Here is a 17500-nt window from a genome sequence, read left to right as displayed (position 1 = left end):
CAGAAAGTCACACGAGCTGGGAATCTGCCACGTCCTAAAGCAGAGCAGCAACAAGCAAAAGCAACAGCTGCGTTAAATATAAAACTGAAAACACGGCCATGTAAACACACCGGGGCCCGAGCGGCCCTGCCAGCTCTGTAACTCGACCCCGGGGACGTCGGTGACGACAGGAGCTCACATGGTGCTCATAAATCTGTTGTTATGACACACGGGCCTGAGTGACGCCGCGGTGGAAATAGAAAAAAAAGACGAGCTATAAAGTTTCCCGGCTTCAGCCGAAACATCATTCAGTTAAGTGTCTGACGTGAAGAGACGAGGAACAAGTGGCTTTTAAAGTATTTTACACTTCAGAGGCTTCAGTGGACTTTATAGACAGGACTGAAGCAGAAAAGGAGAAATCTCTCAGATTCAGGACTTCATTGGTGTCTGATCACATCACACATCCTACAAGCGGTAAGCAGGACAGACTGACGCGTGTGATATCATGTGGGGCTTAAATGTTTATTTACTGATACACACTACAGTTTACATCCTAATGTAAAGTGTGTGAACATCAAAAAAACAACACAAGAAACCATCTGTTCGGTGACATTCTAACATTTAGTGATGACTCTGTGTGTAGATATCGTTCTGATTTGTGAAATTCACAGAAACATTAATGGAACCATAATCTTCTCATCATCACGTCATAATTCTCACCCTGAGCGTCACTGCTCTGGTGCTACAGACTCTTACTGTGATTACTGTGAGATTGGTTTGTAAATTTCAGACGTCCTCTGAGCTACATTTAGCTCGCTAACGTAATGAAACCTGACGAACCGTTTAAATTAGTGCACTGACTCTGTATAAATAACCAGGCGTCTGTTTCTCTATCTAACCAGTAAACAAGGAGGCGTGATGATGTTCAGAAGACTGAAGCTCACTACTGAAAAAAATAAAAGTGAAATAATAACAAGCTCGAATTTTCTGGGCTTCATGGGATTTTCTTTTCCTTTGTGAAAGTGGTTTGGAAAAGAAAATAATGTATTAACTTTATTAGACAGATCAGCGTGAGGGTTTTTCCTCCACAGGTCTGACTCACGAACACACACTGATCATATCATTCATCTGGTTATTGGTACATATCCTAGTGACAGTGTTCTAAATATTCCACACTTCTTACATCACACACTGCTCCATCCAGCACCCAGGAGTCTCTCCGGTGTCTGGTTTCGGACCCCACAATAGAACATACGTTAGGGGACAGCGTTCCCTGGTCATTTGAAAAGCGCTGGACTCCAGTCACTTCCAAGCAGGTCAGAGGTCTTCGTCCCTCAGGGGTCGTTGACCTCCACAGGACCGGGTGAAGGAAAAATCTGAGAATGATCTCGATGAGAAAGAAGAGCTTCTCTGAGATAAACTCACACAGAGGAAGAAGAGTCGCTACTGAACACAGGGATTACTATAGAACATAAATACTACTAAATAACACACACGTTATAATATACAACATACTGAGTCTAAATACTTTGATCTTTCTTTTTTCTTCCTCCCTTTTTTCTCCATTATTTTTCCTGATTTATTTGCACTTTTCCTCCTTTACCCTTTCTGACCTTTCTCTCATTTCCTATTTTAGACTTTCATTTGCTCCTTTTCTGACTTTTGCCTCCTTTTACATTTTTCAATACATTTATTTTGTTTGTTTGTTCGTTGTTGTTGTTTGTGTGTGTGTGTGTGTGTGTGTGAGAGAGAGAGAGAGAGAGAGAGAGAGGAGGAATAAACACTGCCTATGTATAGAGTACTGACATTCTCACTGTCACTGTCTTTCTCACAGTCTTCAGTCATACCTGCCCTACACACACACACACACACACACACACACACACATGATGGCTGCCCTGGACCTGCACTGTGGTGTTGATCCCGGAGTGTGTGTGTGGAGCGGAGAGTGTGTAGACTCGCTCGACTCCTTCGACTCAGAGGTGCAGCTGTGGGAGGAGCAACTACAGGAAGTGCAGAGAAAGATAGAAGAGGTGAGACACACAAACACACAACACTAACATCAGCAGTCACTATACAATCTAAACACAAAACATCAGCACACACACACTTTAGCTAATACCAACAAGTCTGTACAGCTGCTAATTGCTACACAAAAACTAACATTAAACTAAATTTAAATGAAATATAAATGCTGTAAACAACACTAACAAACACTCACTAATAGCAACACAGCAAACAAATACAAACAAATGCACATCATCTACATAAACACACACATCAAATCAACAGGACAGGGAGCTGCAGACATTTCTGCACATTCACTGCAGCACTATGATGATGATGATGATGATGATGATGATGTTGTTGTTGTTACCCCGGCTGTGGCAGCAGGGCGAGGTTTCTGATTGGTCAAATGGGTGTTGACCCCCAGAACTGGCGGCACAGTGTGTCTATCTCTGTAGTTGGCAGGGTGTGTGTTTATGTGTGTAATAATAGATTCGCCCAAATAGACACACACACACACACACACACACACACACACACACACACAGAAAGGAAATAAGAACAAATTTAATAACACTGGAATGCAATGCTGTGTTCATACACACACTGTGGAATGGGACAGTAATTAAGTAGATTATGTTACTGTGTTAGCTATCATATTAAACTCTAATACACACACACACACACACACACACACACATACATACATACATACACACATACACACACACTAACACACTACACACACACACACACACACACACACACACACATACATACATACATACATACACACATACACACAAACACACACATGCACACACACTACCACACTACACACACACACACATACACATATACATACATACATACACACATACACACACATACACACACACTACCACACTACACACACACACACATACACACACACTACCACACTACACACACACATACACACACATACATACATACATACATACATACACACATACACAAAAAAACACACACATACACACACACACAGTCTGTACCTGACAGTTTGACTTGTGTGTGTGTGTTACAGTTATATAAGGTGGTAGAAGCACGCAGAGGAGCCACTGAGATCAATCCGAACTCCAACGCTCAGCTAGACATCACCTTACTTCCTGTCAGCAACACCAGCAGTTACAATAACAACGGTTGCCGTGGTGGAAATGTAAACAACGTCCCAGTGCAACACAAGACTTTTAAACAACCGAGTAATCACACCAGTGACCCGTTGAGTTATGGTGTTAATTATCACAGCAGTGGCTTTGTGGGTCCTCAGAGTTACACGGTTAACGGTCAGGACGTGATGTTGGACATTCTGGACGGATACCTCGGGATGGACAGCAGACAGAATCCACATGGAGCTCCAAATATGGTGAGTTTACAGAAGGATTATAGTCTTTACAGTTTCAGGGTCAGTGCTTAACCTGGTGTTTAATCTGTCTCATCTCCTTGTCTTTCAGAGCTCTATCCAGACTCAGAGTGTTTACACTGATCAGTGGCCTGTGACCAGCAGGTGTGTGTCTCTATCAGTCTCCACTAAAACACTAACATCACCTGGTATCACTCACCTGCTGCTTGTCACTTACTAGTCTGAACACTGGGTGTATTTATTTCTGGCTAGACATTTGTTTCATTTTTTGATCGGTTCTTTGGGTTCTTGTCTCCTCCACAGGACTGGCTGTGTGTCACTGGGTGAATTTGAGGATGTGGAGAACAGGAAGAATAAAGTCTCGGTTTGGAACGAGCCACATGTCCGACGTGTCAGCTGGAAAGACCAGATCACTTCCCCAGAGAAATCAGTCAGTAAACCACCAATCAAACAGAGAGACAGTCCTCATGTCCCTACTCGCTATGTGAACTACTCTGACTCACCAAAGTGCCCCCTAGTGGACCGGAGGTGTGGCAGCCCATCTGTCCTGCGGAAATTTGGTGCCATGTTGCAGGAAAATGAAGGGAAAACACTGATTGAGGATGGAACTGTAACCACATTGGTGCCCAAACTGGTGCCCAGGTCCCCAAAGCTGGGTGGAAGCCGAGGGTCCAGACATGTGACCGTCAAGGACACTGAAGCACCTGTACCACTTCAGAACTGGGAACACAGAGGTGCAAAAGTAGGTGTGAAGACCTCCCATTGGGGGACAGACACTTTACAGACTGACTTCAAGATGACAGAGAGGATTCTGGGTAATTGCTCCACACCATCACCAAGGAACACACCATCACCACACCAGGTGAGGAGGCAAAACATTTAGTTAAACAATCAGTTTTGCTAAAAAATAATATTTCCTTCAAGCACAGATTGGAAGTTCACTCACTCATATTGTCTTCCGATTCCTGTAGGCGAGCTGCGACTCCCCCACTACACCTCGGAGGAGTTTCTCTCGTCCGGCTCGTCCAGCCAATCAGCGGCCTCCGTCCAGGTGGGCAAGCCAAGCCCCGCCTGCGACAATAACCCCGTTTGTTATTCCTAGATCCCGCTCACTCAGTCCTGCCTGTAAATCCAAGCATCGCTTCAATAACTACAGTTTGTACACAGAAACTGTGATCATGTGAGCAGGACGGACACAGTAAAAGTTTACCTTTCACCTTTTTTGACTGTTTTCATCTTTTCTATTTTTTTGTAGCTTTTCACACTAACGCAAATTGTTGTAAATAAAGACACCGTCTACCTACAAACCTGAAGTGAAGAACAAAGAGCTGTGATCTTCTCAAAAGATTGTACTGTAACAGTGCTGATGTAAATACAGGAGGTTCGGAGTCAAATACACACTGATGCTCTTCTGGGTCGAGAAAAACTTCTCTTTATTTTTCTGTTGCTTCATTCATCATTTCATATTTGAGGTTGTTTCGTTGGGGTCACGGTGGCTTAGTGGTTAGCACGTTCGCCTCACACCTCCAGGGTTGGGGGTTCGATTCCCACCTCCACCTTGTGTGTGTGGAGTTTGCATGTTCTCCCCGTGCCTCGGGGGTTTCCTCCGGGTACTCCGGTTTCCTCCCCCGGTCCAAAGACATGCATGGTAGGTTGATTGGCATCTCTGGAAAATTGTCCGTAGTGTGTGATTGCGTGAGTGAATGAGAGTGTGTGTGTGTGTGTGCCCTGTGATGGGTTGGCACTCCGTCCATGGTGTATCCTGCCTTGATGCCCGATGACGCCTGAGATAGGCACAGGCTCCCCGTGACCCGAGGTAGTTCGGATAAGCGGTAGAAGATGAATGAGAGTGAGGGTTGTTTCGCTTTTTGGATTTTTCTTCTTTTTCCTCTCTTCTTTTCTTCTTGAAGCATTTTCATAACATTTTCTGTAATATAATCTGTACAAATTCCCCTGAAGGACAGCATTAAAAGGCGTTTTCATAATAAATAATAATAATAATTCAGTTATTCGGTGAAGAATCTTCTGGAATAAATGGACGTGTTACTTTAGTGTAGAAATGTTTTTAGGTATCTCATGTAGCTTTTCATGTCCTCTTGAAGTATCTGAATTTAAAACACTGCAGTCTTTACAAACAAAAACTCTTCTTTTCTTTTCTGTGGCCTTTTACTTCACCTGTTACTTTACTGTTTAATCCATTTTTTAATGCCATTAAAGCTTTTAATGATCACGTCTTTGGTGTGTAATGTTTCACATACAGAAAACTCTTAAAACATGACAATGATGTAATACGATTATAAACACTGTACATATTAGAGACTGAGTGTGGAAAACAAAAAGGGTCAGAAATGGCAGAAATATTTTTATCAAGTTTTTCGGTTTCTCAACCTTTAATAACAGAACTTTTATCATTTGTACATTTTATGTATTTATATAATGTCCTGCAGCCTGAGGAGGATAAAATAAAGTATGTAAAAAAAAAAAAATAATGTTTATTTCACCTAGATAAGTGATTAAAGAAAAAAGGGTAACCAAGTGTGCTCTCTCTCTCTCTCTCTCTCTCTCTCTCTCTCTCTCTCTCTCTCTCTCTCTCTATCGCTCTCTCTCTATCGCTCTCTCTCTATCGCTCTCTCTCTCTTTCTGTAAGATTCATAGTTCATGCCGCATCCTTTCATTCTCATTAAGTCACATTAGCGCTCCTTGTGCTTGTCTCACCACCTTAAAGCATCATCAGCAGTCTGTCTATTCACATCCCAGGGTTCCTAATGACACCCCTGTCTACCCATAATGCACCTCTCTGTGTCACCCTAGCCCGCTCTGCTATGTGGCTCTCGGGCTTGGAATAGCTAGCGTGACGTTGTTTTGGTGCCAGAAATCTTAGACTCTGACCGCCAAGGACAAGATTATATATACACACAGACAAGACCGGTGTGTGTGATTATGAAACACAAACACACATATAGACACACACACAAACACACACACACAAATACTTAAAGAGGTATTTTAACAAGACTTGGCTTCCTCACAGACATTTAATTAGCTGAGAAGGTGAATTAAAGCAGGAGTTCAAGCCAAAAACGCTCATTCATTGCAGCTAAAGAGTAATGGAAGCTAATGCAAGCTAATAGAAGCTAAAGCAAGCTAATAGCCACCAGTTTATCACTGTTAAAATTACAGTCTAACTAACGGACTTCATTCTAAATGAGGTTTGGTTTGATGCAGTTAACAGGGGAGTCCTGAGGTATTCTATAACAGATCCAAAATCTGTCACAGCCACGTTTTATTGGCTAACTCACTATTATGGTGTGGAACAGAAGGAACCAATCAGAACAAGGCATTTTCTACAGTGATCAGGTAAGATGTAAGTCTCATTAACAGCACGTTATTTTACTGTCTGTAACTGCTGCTGTATTAATATAACTGATATATTAATATTTTTTATATAATATATTATTATACTGATTAATATATATATATTTATATATACGGTTAATAGTTAATAGTATAAGTTTTTATGTTTAAAGGTCAATATAAAGATCAATACTGCTATAAATATTAAAATGAATCATTTTGAACAGCACCTCTGTGTAGGATCCACCCACACTGATCAAGTGGATCACATTTATTATTATTTAATAATACAGATGATGAGCTGATGAGAGTTTGAAGAAATTTACATGTAATGAGATCCTGAAAATCCTGTAAAACTCAGTGTATTTTTTATATTATTACATTAAAGTATGAGTCTGTGGCCCTTATCTGCATATTCATCACCCTGAGCATCAGCTCCCTTTAAGCCTGTTATGAACAGCAGGATTTAAGAAGATGTAAAGTTTATGTTACTCTTCTTTTGATGTTAAAAATATTAGCGATCGCCTCGTCGTCTCTTCGTGTCTGTCTGTGTTTAGCGATGTCATCACCTCTCCGTTTAGCCTGCTGTTAATCCCTCCATCTTTCTCTTCAACATGTAACCATTCGCCATGACGCATTACTCTCTCTAATGGTCTCTAAAGATGGTCTGTGCCGTGTTACACAAGATTAGATATGCACTTAAAAAACACACACACACACTCGCAAACACACACAAGTGCATACAGTCGAACTTCAGACAGCTGGAGAGTCTCCATGATGTCACAGAGCGGTCTCTGTGCTAAAGGCTAATCTTAAAGACAACTATCTTTTAATATTAATCTATACACAACAAAACAGAACACAACCCCAAACAAACCCACAACTATACACAATATAACACAACACCATATACTGCATAGTGTACTTAACTTTATAAACTATATAAGCACTTAAATACAGATCCTGGATCAGTTAATATGTTATTATATAAATATAAATCTTAATAACAACTACAGATAATTAAATTAAAGAACAACACGACACACACTCTATTTACTGTCACATGGTGTGTCCAGAAAACCACAAACCTTCCCTTGGTCACTTCTGTGCTAGCAGCTAGCAGCTAGAAACAGCTAGAAACAACTGGAAACAACTGGAAACAACTGGAAACACTTGTTCCACTTTCTCATTATGTCTATATGAGATAGAAAGAAAAATCTAATCTCAGCTTGTCATGTTACTAAGAAACCATGAATAAGTGTGAACTCGAATATCATGAAGATTACAGAGCTACAACTTTACCTCAGTGTTACAGAGTGATCCTCAACAATTACCCTGTGCTGTTGCTATAGAAACAATACCACATTAATATAAAACTGTGCTGATGTCAGAACTGTTAGAGAGAATTCATCAACACCTGACCACCGATCAGAGTCCAGATCTCAGCAGTCTGTGGTGTAAACCAACTTGTGTCAGTGTTGTGACTGGAGTGAGGATCGTGTACCTTTACTTAGGTCTGAACATCATCACCTGAGCACAACAGCAGCAGAGAGACTGTGTGTGTGTGTGTGTGAGATGAAGGTGTCACAGCTCAGTGTTGTAATGAACGTGATGTGTGTGATGTAGAACACGATCTCATGAGGTCAGTGTGTATTCCCAGCTCACTGTAAAATTCGTGCCACATTTCGTCTGTCTCCATTACGCCACTCTGCAGCTATTCTGTGTAGCACCTGCTCTGGACAGGACGAGTGCTGACCCGCGATCCTCTGGCTCGGCCCACATGGCCTTATTTAAAGGTTATAAAAGGTAAATATATCTCAGATGAGCGTCTGTGATGCTGATGGACCATATAGGAGCAATCAACCTGCTTCACTGATCAATCTACACATCAGGAGCTGTGCTGTGTGTGTGAGTGTGTGTGTGTGTGAGAGGCATCAGGTGAACAAGGTTATGTAGAGGAAGCAGAGCTCAGGGAGGGTCAGAGAGGATGAGATCAGATCGACTCAGCCAGACGCCAGCTTTATATTCCACCGTCTGCATTTCTCATACAGATCGCTGACATCTCCTTCACTGTGGTGACACCGATGACACGTCTCACTCGCTCTGCTCCTGGGTGCAGCACAAGCAGACAAGGTAATAAATACAGTGAACATCTCCTCCTCACCACCACCACCACCCTGCTGTGGACGTGTCCCAAACCATCAGGTTCAGTACAGAGATCCTGCACATGCTGCATCTAGGCGACATAAGTTGGGCACTTCATAGGGACCTTTGTAGTTTTAGTACCAATCATACGTCCACGTCTCAGTACGAGAACATCACTGCACTCGTTTAACAGCAGATGATGAAACCATTATAACTGTTTCTTCCATTTTTGGAATCGTTTGGTCGATTTGTTGCTTCTTTTCAGCTTTATACCTCGTTTGCTGTGTTTGTTGGAGAAATCACAGAACACAGGGTGTGAGACAAACAGGAAGTGACATCAGTGACTCCAAATGCTCATATCTTGAAATAACAGGAAGTGAAGGAGAACCTGAGTGTAAACAGGAATGATGTGTGAGCATTAGTGTGTGTGGTGTAAAAGGAGACTTGGAGGAGTTGTGTGTGTGTCATGAGAAAGCCGTCCCAGCCAATGTCTCTGTGAGATTGTCACCTCATGTCTGCACACACACACACACACACACACACGTTTAATGTTTCAGCTTCAGTACTGAAGTGTAGTTCTGTGTTCTCAGCCATACACATACACACTTCATTTATCTCACACACACTGATCTTTATCACACTGCAACTTGAAGCACAAAAGATTTTTAAATGTTTTTTTTTCTCTCTGAATGAAACCCTCAGAAGCTCGAATTAATCACAAGCTCTCTCTCTCATTCATCTTCTACCACTTATCCGAACTACCTCGGGTCACGGGGAGCCTGTGCCTATCTCAGGCGTCATCGGGCATCAAGGCAGGATACACCCTGGACGGAGTGCCAACCCATCACAGGGCACACACACACACGCTCATTCACTCACACAATCACACACTACAGACAATTTTCCAGAGATGCCAATCAACCTACCATGCATGTCTTTGGACCGGGGGAGGAAACCGGAGTACCTGGAGGAAACCCCTGAGGCACGGGGAGAACATGCAAACTCCACACACACAAGGAGGAGGTGGGAATCGAACCCCCAACCCTGGAGGTGTGAGTCGAACGTACTAACCACTAAGCCACCGTGACCCCTTAATCACAAGCTACTTCTGATAAAGATTGTTTTTTAATTAAATAAGCTCTGGATCCTCAGAGAAAAAAAATCCAAGTTAACGATTTACACAAATAAATCCATGAGAGATTTAGAGATCCCAGGTGATTATTATTAGATTAAAGTGTGAAGTGAAAATAAACTCCGCTTGCATGGTTTCAGACAAATAATAGACAACACTTTATTAATTCAATCGACTTAGTAACAAAAGAAAATACACCACCATTAAAACAAGGTACAGCAAAAGAAGTTATAATTGTTTCTTTCTGTTTAATAACAAACTTAAAATCCCAAATCAACTGACAGGAGAATCGAGAGTGGAAAAGCAAACAGTGATTAAAATCTCAGACCCGGACGCTGAAGAAGAACTACAATAAAATCCTCCAATAAAACGCCACAGAATTCACAGCGTCTCAGCCTGGGGCACGGGCACTTCCTTCAAACGCATTACAGTAATACATGATAAAAAAAACTCTGATGAGATATGAGACATAGAGCGAGTGCGCACACACACACACACACACATCTGGAGTTGTGGTTCTACTAAAATGTGATGAAACACTGAGTTCGGTCCTGTTACACAATGAGTGTGTGAGAGAGACAGAGACAGCCTGGCACAGTGAGGAAACAAAGAGAGCAAGTCAAAGAGAGAGAGAGAGAGAGAGAGAGAGAGAGAGAGAGAGACAGAGAGACAGAGACAGCCTGGCACAGTGAGGAAACAAAGAGAGCAAGTCAAAGAGAAAGAAAGAAAAAGAAAGAGAGAGAGAGAGAGAGAGAGAGAGAGAGAGAGAGAGAGAGAGAGAGAGAGAGAGAGAGAGAGAGAGAGAGAGAGAGAGAGAGAGAGAGAGAGAGAGAGAGAGAGCGAGAAAGAGACAGAGAGCGCACGAGAGAGAGAGAGAGAGAGAGAGAGAGAGAGAGAGAGAGAGAGAGAGAGAGAGAGAGAGAGAGAGCACACAAGAGAGAGAGTGAGCTCTATAAAGTAAAGCAAAGGACAAATGAAAAGGACAAATACACAAGGGACAGATTTTTGGAGCTCAGCTTTGTGTGTGGGAGGAAAAGGAAAGAAGGTCACGTCTACATTACTCATTCACCTGCTAAAGAAAGACAGGATGAAGGGAGGAAGAAAAAAAAAAACGACATTCAGACAATGCAACACACCCACATGCACTGAAGGAACATTAAATCATCACACGATGTTTTTTGCTCGTTCGGTTCCACTCGTCCGTGTCTGTGTGTCTGTCACTCGGGGATTCCGTCTGTCCGTATCTACATGTTTATGTATCACACAGATATGATGCAGGTCAGTAAAACTCAGATGAACACAGAAGCTCTGTCCCAAACTCTAAACGCTCTTAGTGTTCTCACACAAGCTGTTTATTTATTTATTATTGTTTAAAATGCCAGAATATACAGATTTACTTCACAATAGTGGTTATGTCATTTTTCTTGTGCTGTTCTCGGTGGCTCAGCAAACGCATGTATTACCCACAATGCACCAGAAGCACTTAACACTGAGAACCTGCAGCCAGCGAGTTACAATAAGGCGGTCCAGAAGTAGCTGGAGCTCGTAGTCTTGAGTTTTGCGTGCGTGTGTTTACTCTATAGACAGGCGGCGGATTTCTAATTAGTCGATTAGCTAGCTTGAATTTTCAATGGAGAAATTTCTCTGTTTTTTTGTGACACGTCACCAAAATGAACCAGATGTTCTTTCCACATGTTAGAGTTTGGGATACAGACAAAGGTTTGTACAGAAAAAGACATTTAAGACAGAAGTGCATGTCCTGCTCCTCAAGCTCCTCCTAAACCACATGTTCACAGGTCCACAGCTACACCTCCGTCACCGTGCACTGGCCGTCAGGACTGCGGGACCGAACTCCGACGTTCATTCTCTGCAGTCTTTGCCTCCTGCCTTCATCATCATTTTCTCCTTCCTCGTCTTCGCTCGTTCCGGTATCTGATTCGTATCCGGATGGATCGGGTGCAGCCACCGAATCTTCTTCGTTATCGTCGTCGTCCACTTCCTGTTCCTGTTCCTCTTCAGGTGCAGATCGGCCAATGTGGAGCTGCGCAATGGCTTGGATGAGTTGATGATTATGATGAAGGTCGTGGTCACCTCCCAGCATGACGGGAGGACGGATTGGGGGCGGGGCAGACGTAGCCTGAAAGCGAATCGCTCCACTTATATCGGCTCCGTCTGCAGAGTTCTCCCTCTCCGATGTTGCGACTTCTGAACCCTGTGACAAAGCGGCGGCTGTAGGATCAGTGGATCCTGGAGACACTCTGTCTCTCTGTCTCTCTCTCAGCCGTCTCTCTGTCCGGACGTCTGTCTCTCTGACGTCGCTCTCTGTTACCCCTCCATCTGAGTTTACATCCGAATCTGTGGGTCCAGGGACAGGAAATGCAGGAGAAACTGGTCCGGATCCAGGAACAGAGTTAGACCCAGATCCAGTCGTGGGTTCTGGATCCAGCCTTAGTCCAGCCACGCCCTTTTTAGGAACATTCACAGCATCACGCTTCATTCTCCGGCGCCGGCCGTGCTCGTTGCGTCGGTACTGCACCATGTTCTCCAGGTCAGCCACGTACAGGAAGCCGGCGATCAGCATCTCTGCGCTCTTCTTCCCCTCGCGGTATGCCTCCTCCAGCTCGCGACTAGTGCGCTCGTCATACTGCCACCAACCGTTGCATCCTTCATAGTACCAGGCATGCCCACCTAAGCTCCGCCCCCCTGTCGCTGTGGCCTTCAGCTCCTCTGGAGAAAGCAGCGTGGGACGATCCAGGAAGTCCTCAGGCACTTCCTGTCTGCAGAGCGCGCAGCGCTTGCTGTGCCAGGATGCGCCCTTCACACACAGGAAGCAGAAGACGTGGCCGCAGGGAAGGCGCACAGGGTGGACACAACTCTGCAGACATATAGCGCACTCCGGTACAGGAAGTGAAGGGGGAGGAGAAGGGGAGGGGCTTCCACTGCCGTCTCTTACGCCGGCCACTTTTTTACCCGAGGTCAGTGCGTCAATGGAGTGATTGACCTCTCCACAGCTAGCCATTCTGAGAAAAGAGTGCAGATACATGTCAGGTTCACAAACCACCACAAAGCCCTCAATAAACAAATAAAAAATAAATACAATGTCTTTATATTTATCAGTTATGTTCTGTACATGTTGTGCAACACATTCTGAGTAATAATCTGAGCTTAACAAACACTTTCCATTCCCCTAATTCCACAACATTGCCCTAATCCTATCCCGTTTTGCTCTTTGCGTGACTCATTACTCAAATATCTTATGACCTTTACATTTACAGCAGAAACAGTGGACTCGCTCGGTAAAAGTATCAGGAGTTAGGGTTAGCATCAGGATCAGAAAATACTCTGGGAATTCTGACAGGTGAGTCGTTGAGTATCAGGATCAGAATCAGGTTTATTGGTCAAGTGTGTTGATACACACATTCCAGCTGTTGGTGACTCTCAAAAGTACAGACATAAATAACACTATACATTTAGCTTGGACTATACGAGACGACACAGACAGTACGAGTATTAAATAGGAATACAGAGTCTATGACAGATCAGTAATGTACATAACGTGTGAGTGCACGGCAGTGTAAATAGTATAATATCAATACGTCCGTCTCCAGACTCAGGTGACTGACTGGTGTTCAGGTGTTGATTCATTCTCAGGTTCATATTAACGTGCTACGAGACGTCGATGTAGAAAGTATAAAACACTCTTATCGGTGTGTTAAGGTTACGGACTCGCTCTCTGTATCAGGTTGGTAACATAATACGGATTTATAGCACACAAGTGTTTAATTCTTACACTTAATGACACACTTCCATGTGATTCCCTTCAGTAAAGTCATGTGTCAGTGATGTTGCTAAGATTAACACCAGGTCTATAGACCATGATTCATCTACACTGTGAAGGTGTTAAGTATTAAAATAAAAAGTAAAAAAAAAAAAGTATAAAATGAATTAAAATATTTAACGTCGATGTATATTATGTAGAAAAGCAGGTGATTTGTTTGTGTTTAATCTTTACTAACGTTTCCAGCACACAAACACAAACACAAACAAAGCTTAGCACACATCGCTTAGCAACACCGCTAACCAATTTACATTAAAAACTATATTAATGTAATCTGTTGTAGTAGAGAACATGAAATAATCCCAAGACAACCTTATTGGACAGATTCCGACTTTAGAAACGTACATTGCTAATAAATCTAACCTCACTGTTTACAGGCCTTGGTAGAGACAGATGCTAGCATTAGCTTGCTAACCGCGGCCTTATTTATGTCACAGAATGTAATTTAATACTGAAAAGCAACCTCAGGATTATTTTAGTCGATTATGTTGATACGATTACAACAGTTTATTCCGTGGCGCAATGTTTTAAAGAATGACCACATTTCTACCCAGCGAATGTGAAGTGAGTGTTTCCTCAGCTAGCCTAGCCTAGCCTAGCCGGCTAAGCTAATGCTAACTAACCGTTTCTCTTCAGATTCCATTCAACGACTCACCTGTCAAAATCCCCCAAAGTCTCGCCCTTCTTTCAAGATTTATTATTCGCTCATCTGCTGTAAACAGAACGACTTTTCATTTTTTTAATGTCAAAAAATAGTAAATGTACAAACAGAAAGCTGTTTAAAAGAAACCTGCGATGTTTTCGGTCCCACAGAAAAAAACAGTGATGTATGATTCACAAACGAATCGGTTCCTCATGAACGACTCCTTTAAATGAATCGAGGGATAGTTAGAAATCCTGCTATAAAACATTTTACATTTAAATGTAAACATCTGAATTTAAATATTATTAATTTGGATATAATTATTTTAACTATGTTGCAAACATCTGAATGTGATGGTTCTAAAATCATGCTTAATTTTAATGTTTGAGAAAGAACATTTCTTCTACTTTCAGCTTTCCCCGTTAGGGGGCGCCAAAGTGAATCGTCTGTTTCCTCCCAACTCTAAACTCATCCTCTACTCCAGCGGTCTCCACAGTCTTATCCACAAAGGGCCGGTGTGGGTGCAGGTTTTCATTCCAACCAAGCAGAAGCCACACCTGATTCCACCTGTTTAATCAGTTGTTCTTGGCTTTTAGTAGACTCTGGTGTGGCTTCTGCTTGGTTGGAATGAAAACCTGCACCCACACCGGCCCTTTGTGGATAAGATTGGAGACCGCTGCTCTACTCTCACACCTTCATGTCCTCCTTCAACACATCCATATATCTCTTTGGCCTTCCTCATGACCTCTTAGCTGCAGCTCTAATACCCTTCTACCAATATAACCATCTCCCTCCTCTGTACATGTCCAAACCATCTGATTATATTCTACAGAACAGAACAGAAAAGAACACAACAAATATAGCAATGATCAAGCACAGAAAGGCACGACTATGAAAGAATCAAAAGTCAAGGCAAGAGTTAAAACAGGAATAACAACGAGTTAATCGTCAGGCAAGACTTCACAACGAGGCCATACATGTACTGGAATGAAACTATTCGAATTACTAAAGCTGTATCACCTCAAATGAAGGAAGTCAGATCTTAGGATTACTCACTCTCTCTCACTCATCTTCTACCGCTTATCCGAACTACTGTACCTCGGGTCACGGGGAGCCTGTGCCTATCTCAGGCGTCATCGGGCATCAAGGCAGGATACACCCTGGACGGAGTGCCAACCCATCACAGGGCACACACACACACACTCATTCACTAACACAATCACACACTACGGACAATTTTCCAGAGATGCCAATCAACCTACCATGCATGTCTTTGGACCGGGGGAGGAAACCGGAGTACTCGGAGGAAACCCCCGAGGCACAGGGAGAACATGCAAACTCCACACACACAAGGTGGAGGTGGGAATTGAACCCCCAACCCTGGAGGTGTGAGGCGAACGTGCTAACCACTAAGACACCGTGCCCCCAGGACATAGTTTAAAATTCCTATTTATGTTTTCTGATTTCTCAATTCTGATCTTGTAGCATAAGCTGTACAACGTGCATTTTGACAAATAAAGACTAACGGCAAGCTTACATAACTAGCCTAGAGAGAGAGAGAGAGAGAGAGAGAGAGAGAGAGAGAGAGAGAGAGAGAGAGAGAGAGAGAGAGAGAGAGAGAGAGAGAGAGAGAGAGAGCAGTAAACATAAGCAGTACACGCATGTGACCAGCAGGTGTCACCAGTGTTTAATTTCTCTTACTGAATGGAAGAAGAATTTTGAATCAAATGAGTTTACTATAGTGTTTAATGGAGAAGTGGAAAAGTCTATTTTACATAAAAACATTTATTTTCTAAAATAAAATCATATTAAAAGTCAGTGGCACTGCAGAAAAATCCAGCGTAGTCTGACTAGCTACCAAACACAGGTTAAACTGGTCAGGCTGGTAGACCATCTTCACCAACTGGTAAGTGCTGAAAACTGAAAAACATTCTACATTAATTAAAAATAACTGTGAGTTAAAATAACTTCCAATTATATTAATATGTATAGATCATTTTATTTCTCTAATAAGGAAACTATCGAACCAGCTGGTGAAGATGATCTGAAAGCTCACCGGCCCTGTGGCCCTAAACACAAGTACAGGAGAAGGACTTAGTCAGAATTATTGGTCATTTGAGACTCAGACACTTGACCACTTCTGTTCCACGATGAACTGAACTTCTACAGGGGTTTGAATCCTAAATGACTCCATATTAGACTTATCAAGCACTACGAGGTCTCATGGATTTCATTATTAATGCTCTGTGTTTTAGCATGCTTGTAAAGAGAACAGTGGGAGGTTTGAGACAGATGGTGTCAGTGTGATGGTTAATGAGTCGCCTGTGGAGTGTAAAAAAAAGTGCACTGACCTGCAGCGAACACACAAATATATGCACGACTGGAGGTAATGTCAGCGCTGTGCAAAAGGCTTTTCGTGTTCGGTTGAAATGTCAGATGGGTCAGTGCTCATCATCGACCACTACACGTTACTGTCCTGCTGACTGACCGGCAGCTTTAGTGTGTGTGTGTGTGTGTGTGTGTTGAAGTGTGGAATAACCACTCATCCATCCAGATTTTATCCCTCTGTTCATAGTCAGTGTGAGAGTGTGATGAGCGAGCGTGGGTTTAACCAACAACACGAAGATTTAAACAACAACATGCCATTTGGAACACTGACCATCATCATCATCATCATCATCATCATCATCATCATCACACACACACACACAGCTGGTTTAATTGAAAGATGAAAAGGAAATCTGTAAATGACCAGGAAAAAAACTAAATATTTCATTTCGTTTTCATTTTCATTGTTTTCAATTTTAGCTTTAACTTTCAAATTTTGTTCTTGTTTTTAATTCCTATTTTCTCTCTATTTCTCTCTGTCTCTCACAGGACTGGAGGAAGTATGGAGAGTGTGTTGGAGTGAGAGCGATGGAACGATGGAGTGACTGGGTGAAGAAGTGTTTAGTAAAGAGAATGAGAAAAGGATGATGGGAGTGATTACTTGATGGGGTG

At 42.6% G+C, this 17500-nt stretch overlaps 2 protein-coding genes across 3 annotated transcripts; one reads left to right on the top strand and one right to left on the bottom strand.

Moving 5' to 3' along the window:
- The first annotated feature begins 260 nt into the window (after positions 1-260).
- On the top strand, positions 261-5620 carry LOC132862206 (uncharacterized). Its single transcript, XM_060894122.1, has 6 exons — positions 261-453; positions 1814-2012; positions 3053-3391; positions 3480-3532; positions 3692-4250; positions 4360-5620. Exons 2-6 carry the CDS (start codon positions 1866-1868, stop codon positions 4570-4572), a joined length of 1311 nt encoding a protein of 436 aa, XP_060750105.1. The 5' UTR covers positions 261-453; positions 1814-1865; the 3' UTR covers positions 4573-5620.
- A 4533-nt stretch (positions 5621-10153) lies between these two features.
- On the bottom strand, positions 10154-14702 carry rnf146 (ring finger protein 146). 2 transcript variants are annotated; one of them, XM_060894150.1, is made up of 2 exons: positions 14648-14702; positions 10154-13039 (listed from the first exon to the last, which is right to left on the bottom strand). In XM_060894150.1, the coding sequence occupies exon 2, from the start codon at positions 13036-13038 to the stop codon at positions 11824-11826; it is 1215 nt and encodes a 404-aa protein (XP_060750133.1). In that variant the 5' UTR covers position 13039; positions 14648-14702; the 3' UTR covers positions 10154-11823. The 2 variants fall into 2 exon arrangements, with proteins under 2 accessions (XP_060750133.1, XP_060750132.1); XM_060894149.1 differs by having other exon boundaries at positions 14513-14690.
- Between the last annotated feature and the right edge of the window lie 2798 nt (positions 14703-17500).

The sequence above is a fragment of the Tachysurus vachellii genome, chromosome 19, assembly GCF_030014155.1.
Source record: "Tachysurus vachellii isolate PV-2020 chromosome 19, HZAU_Pvac_v1, whole genome shotgun sequence".
Taxonomy (NCBI): domain Eukaryota; kingdom Metazoa; phylum Chordata; class Actinopteri; order Siluriformes; family Bagridae; genus Tachysurus; species Tachysurus vachellii.
The sequence above is the reverse complement of the archived record's forward strand: the minus strand, read 5'-3'. Positions and strand labels throughout refer to the sequence as shown.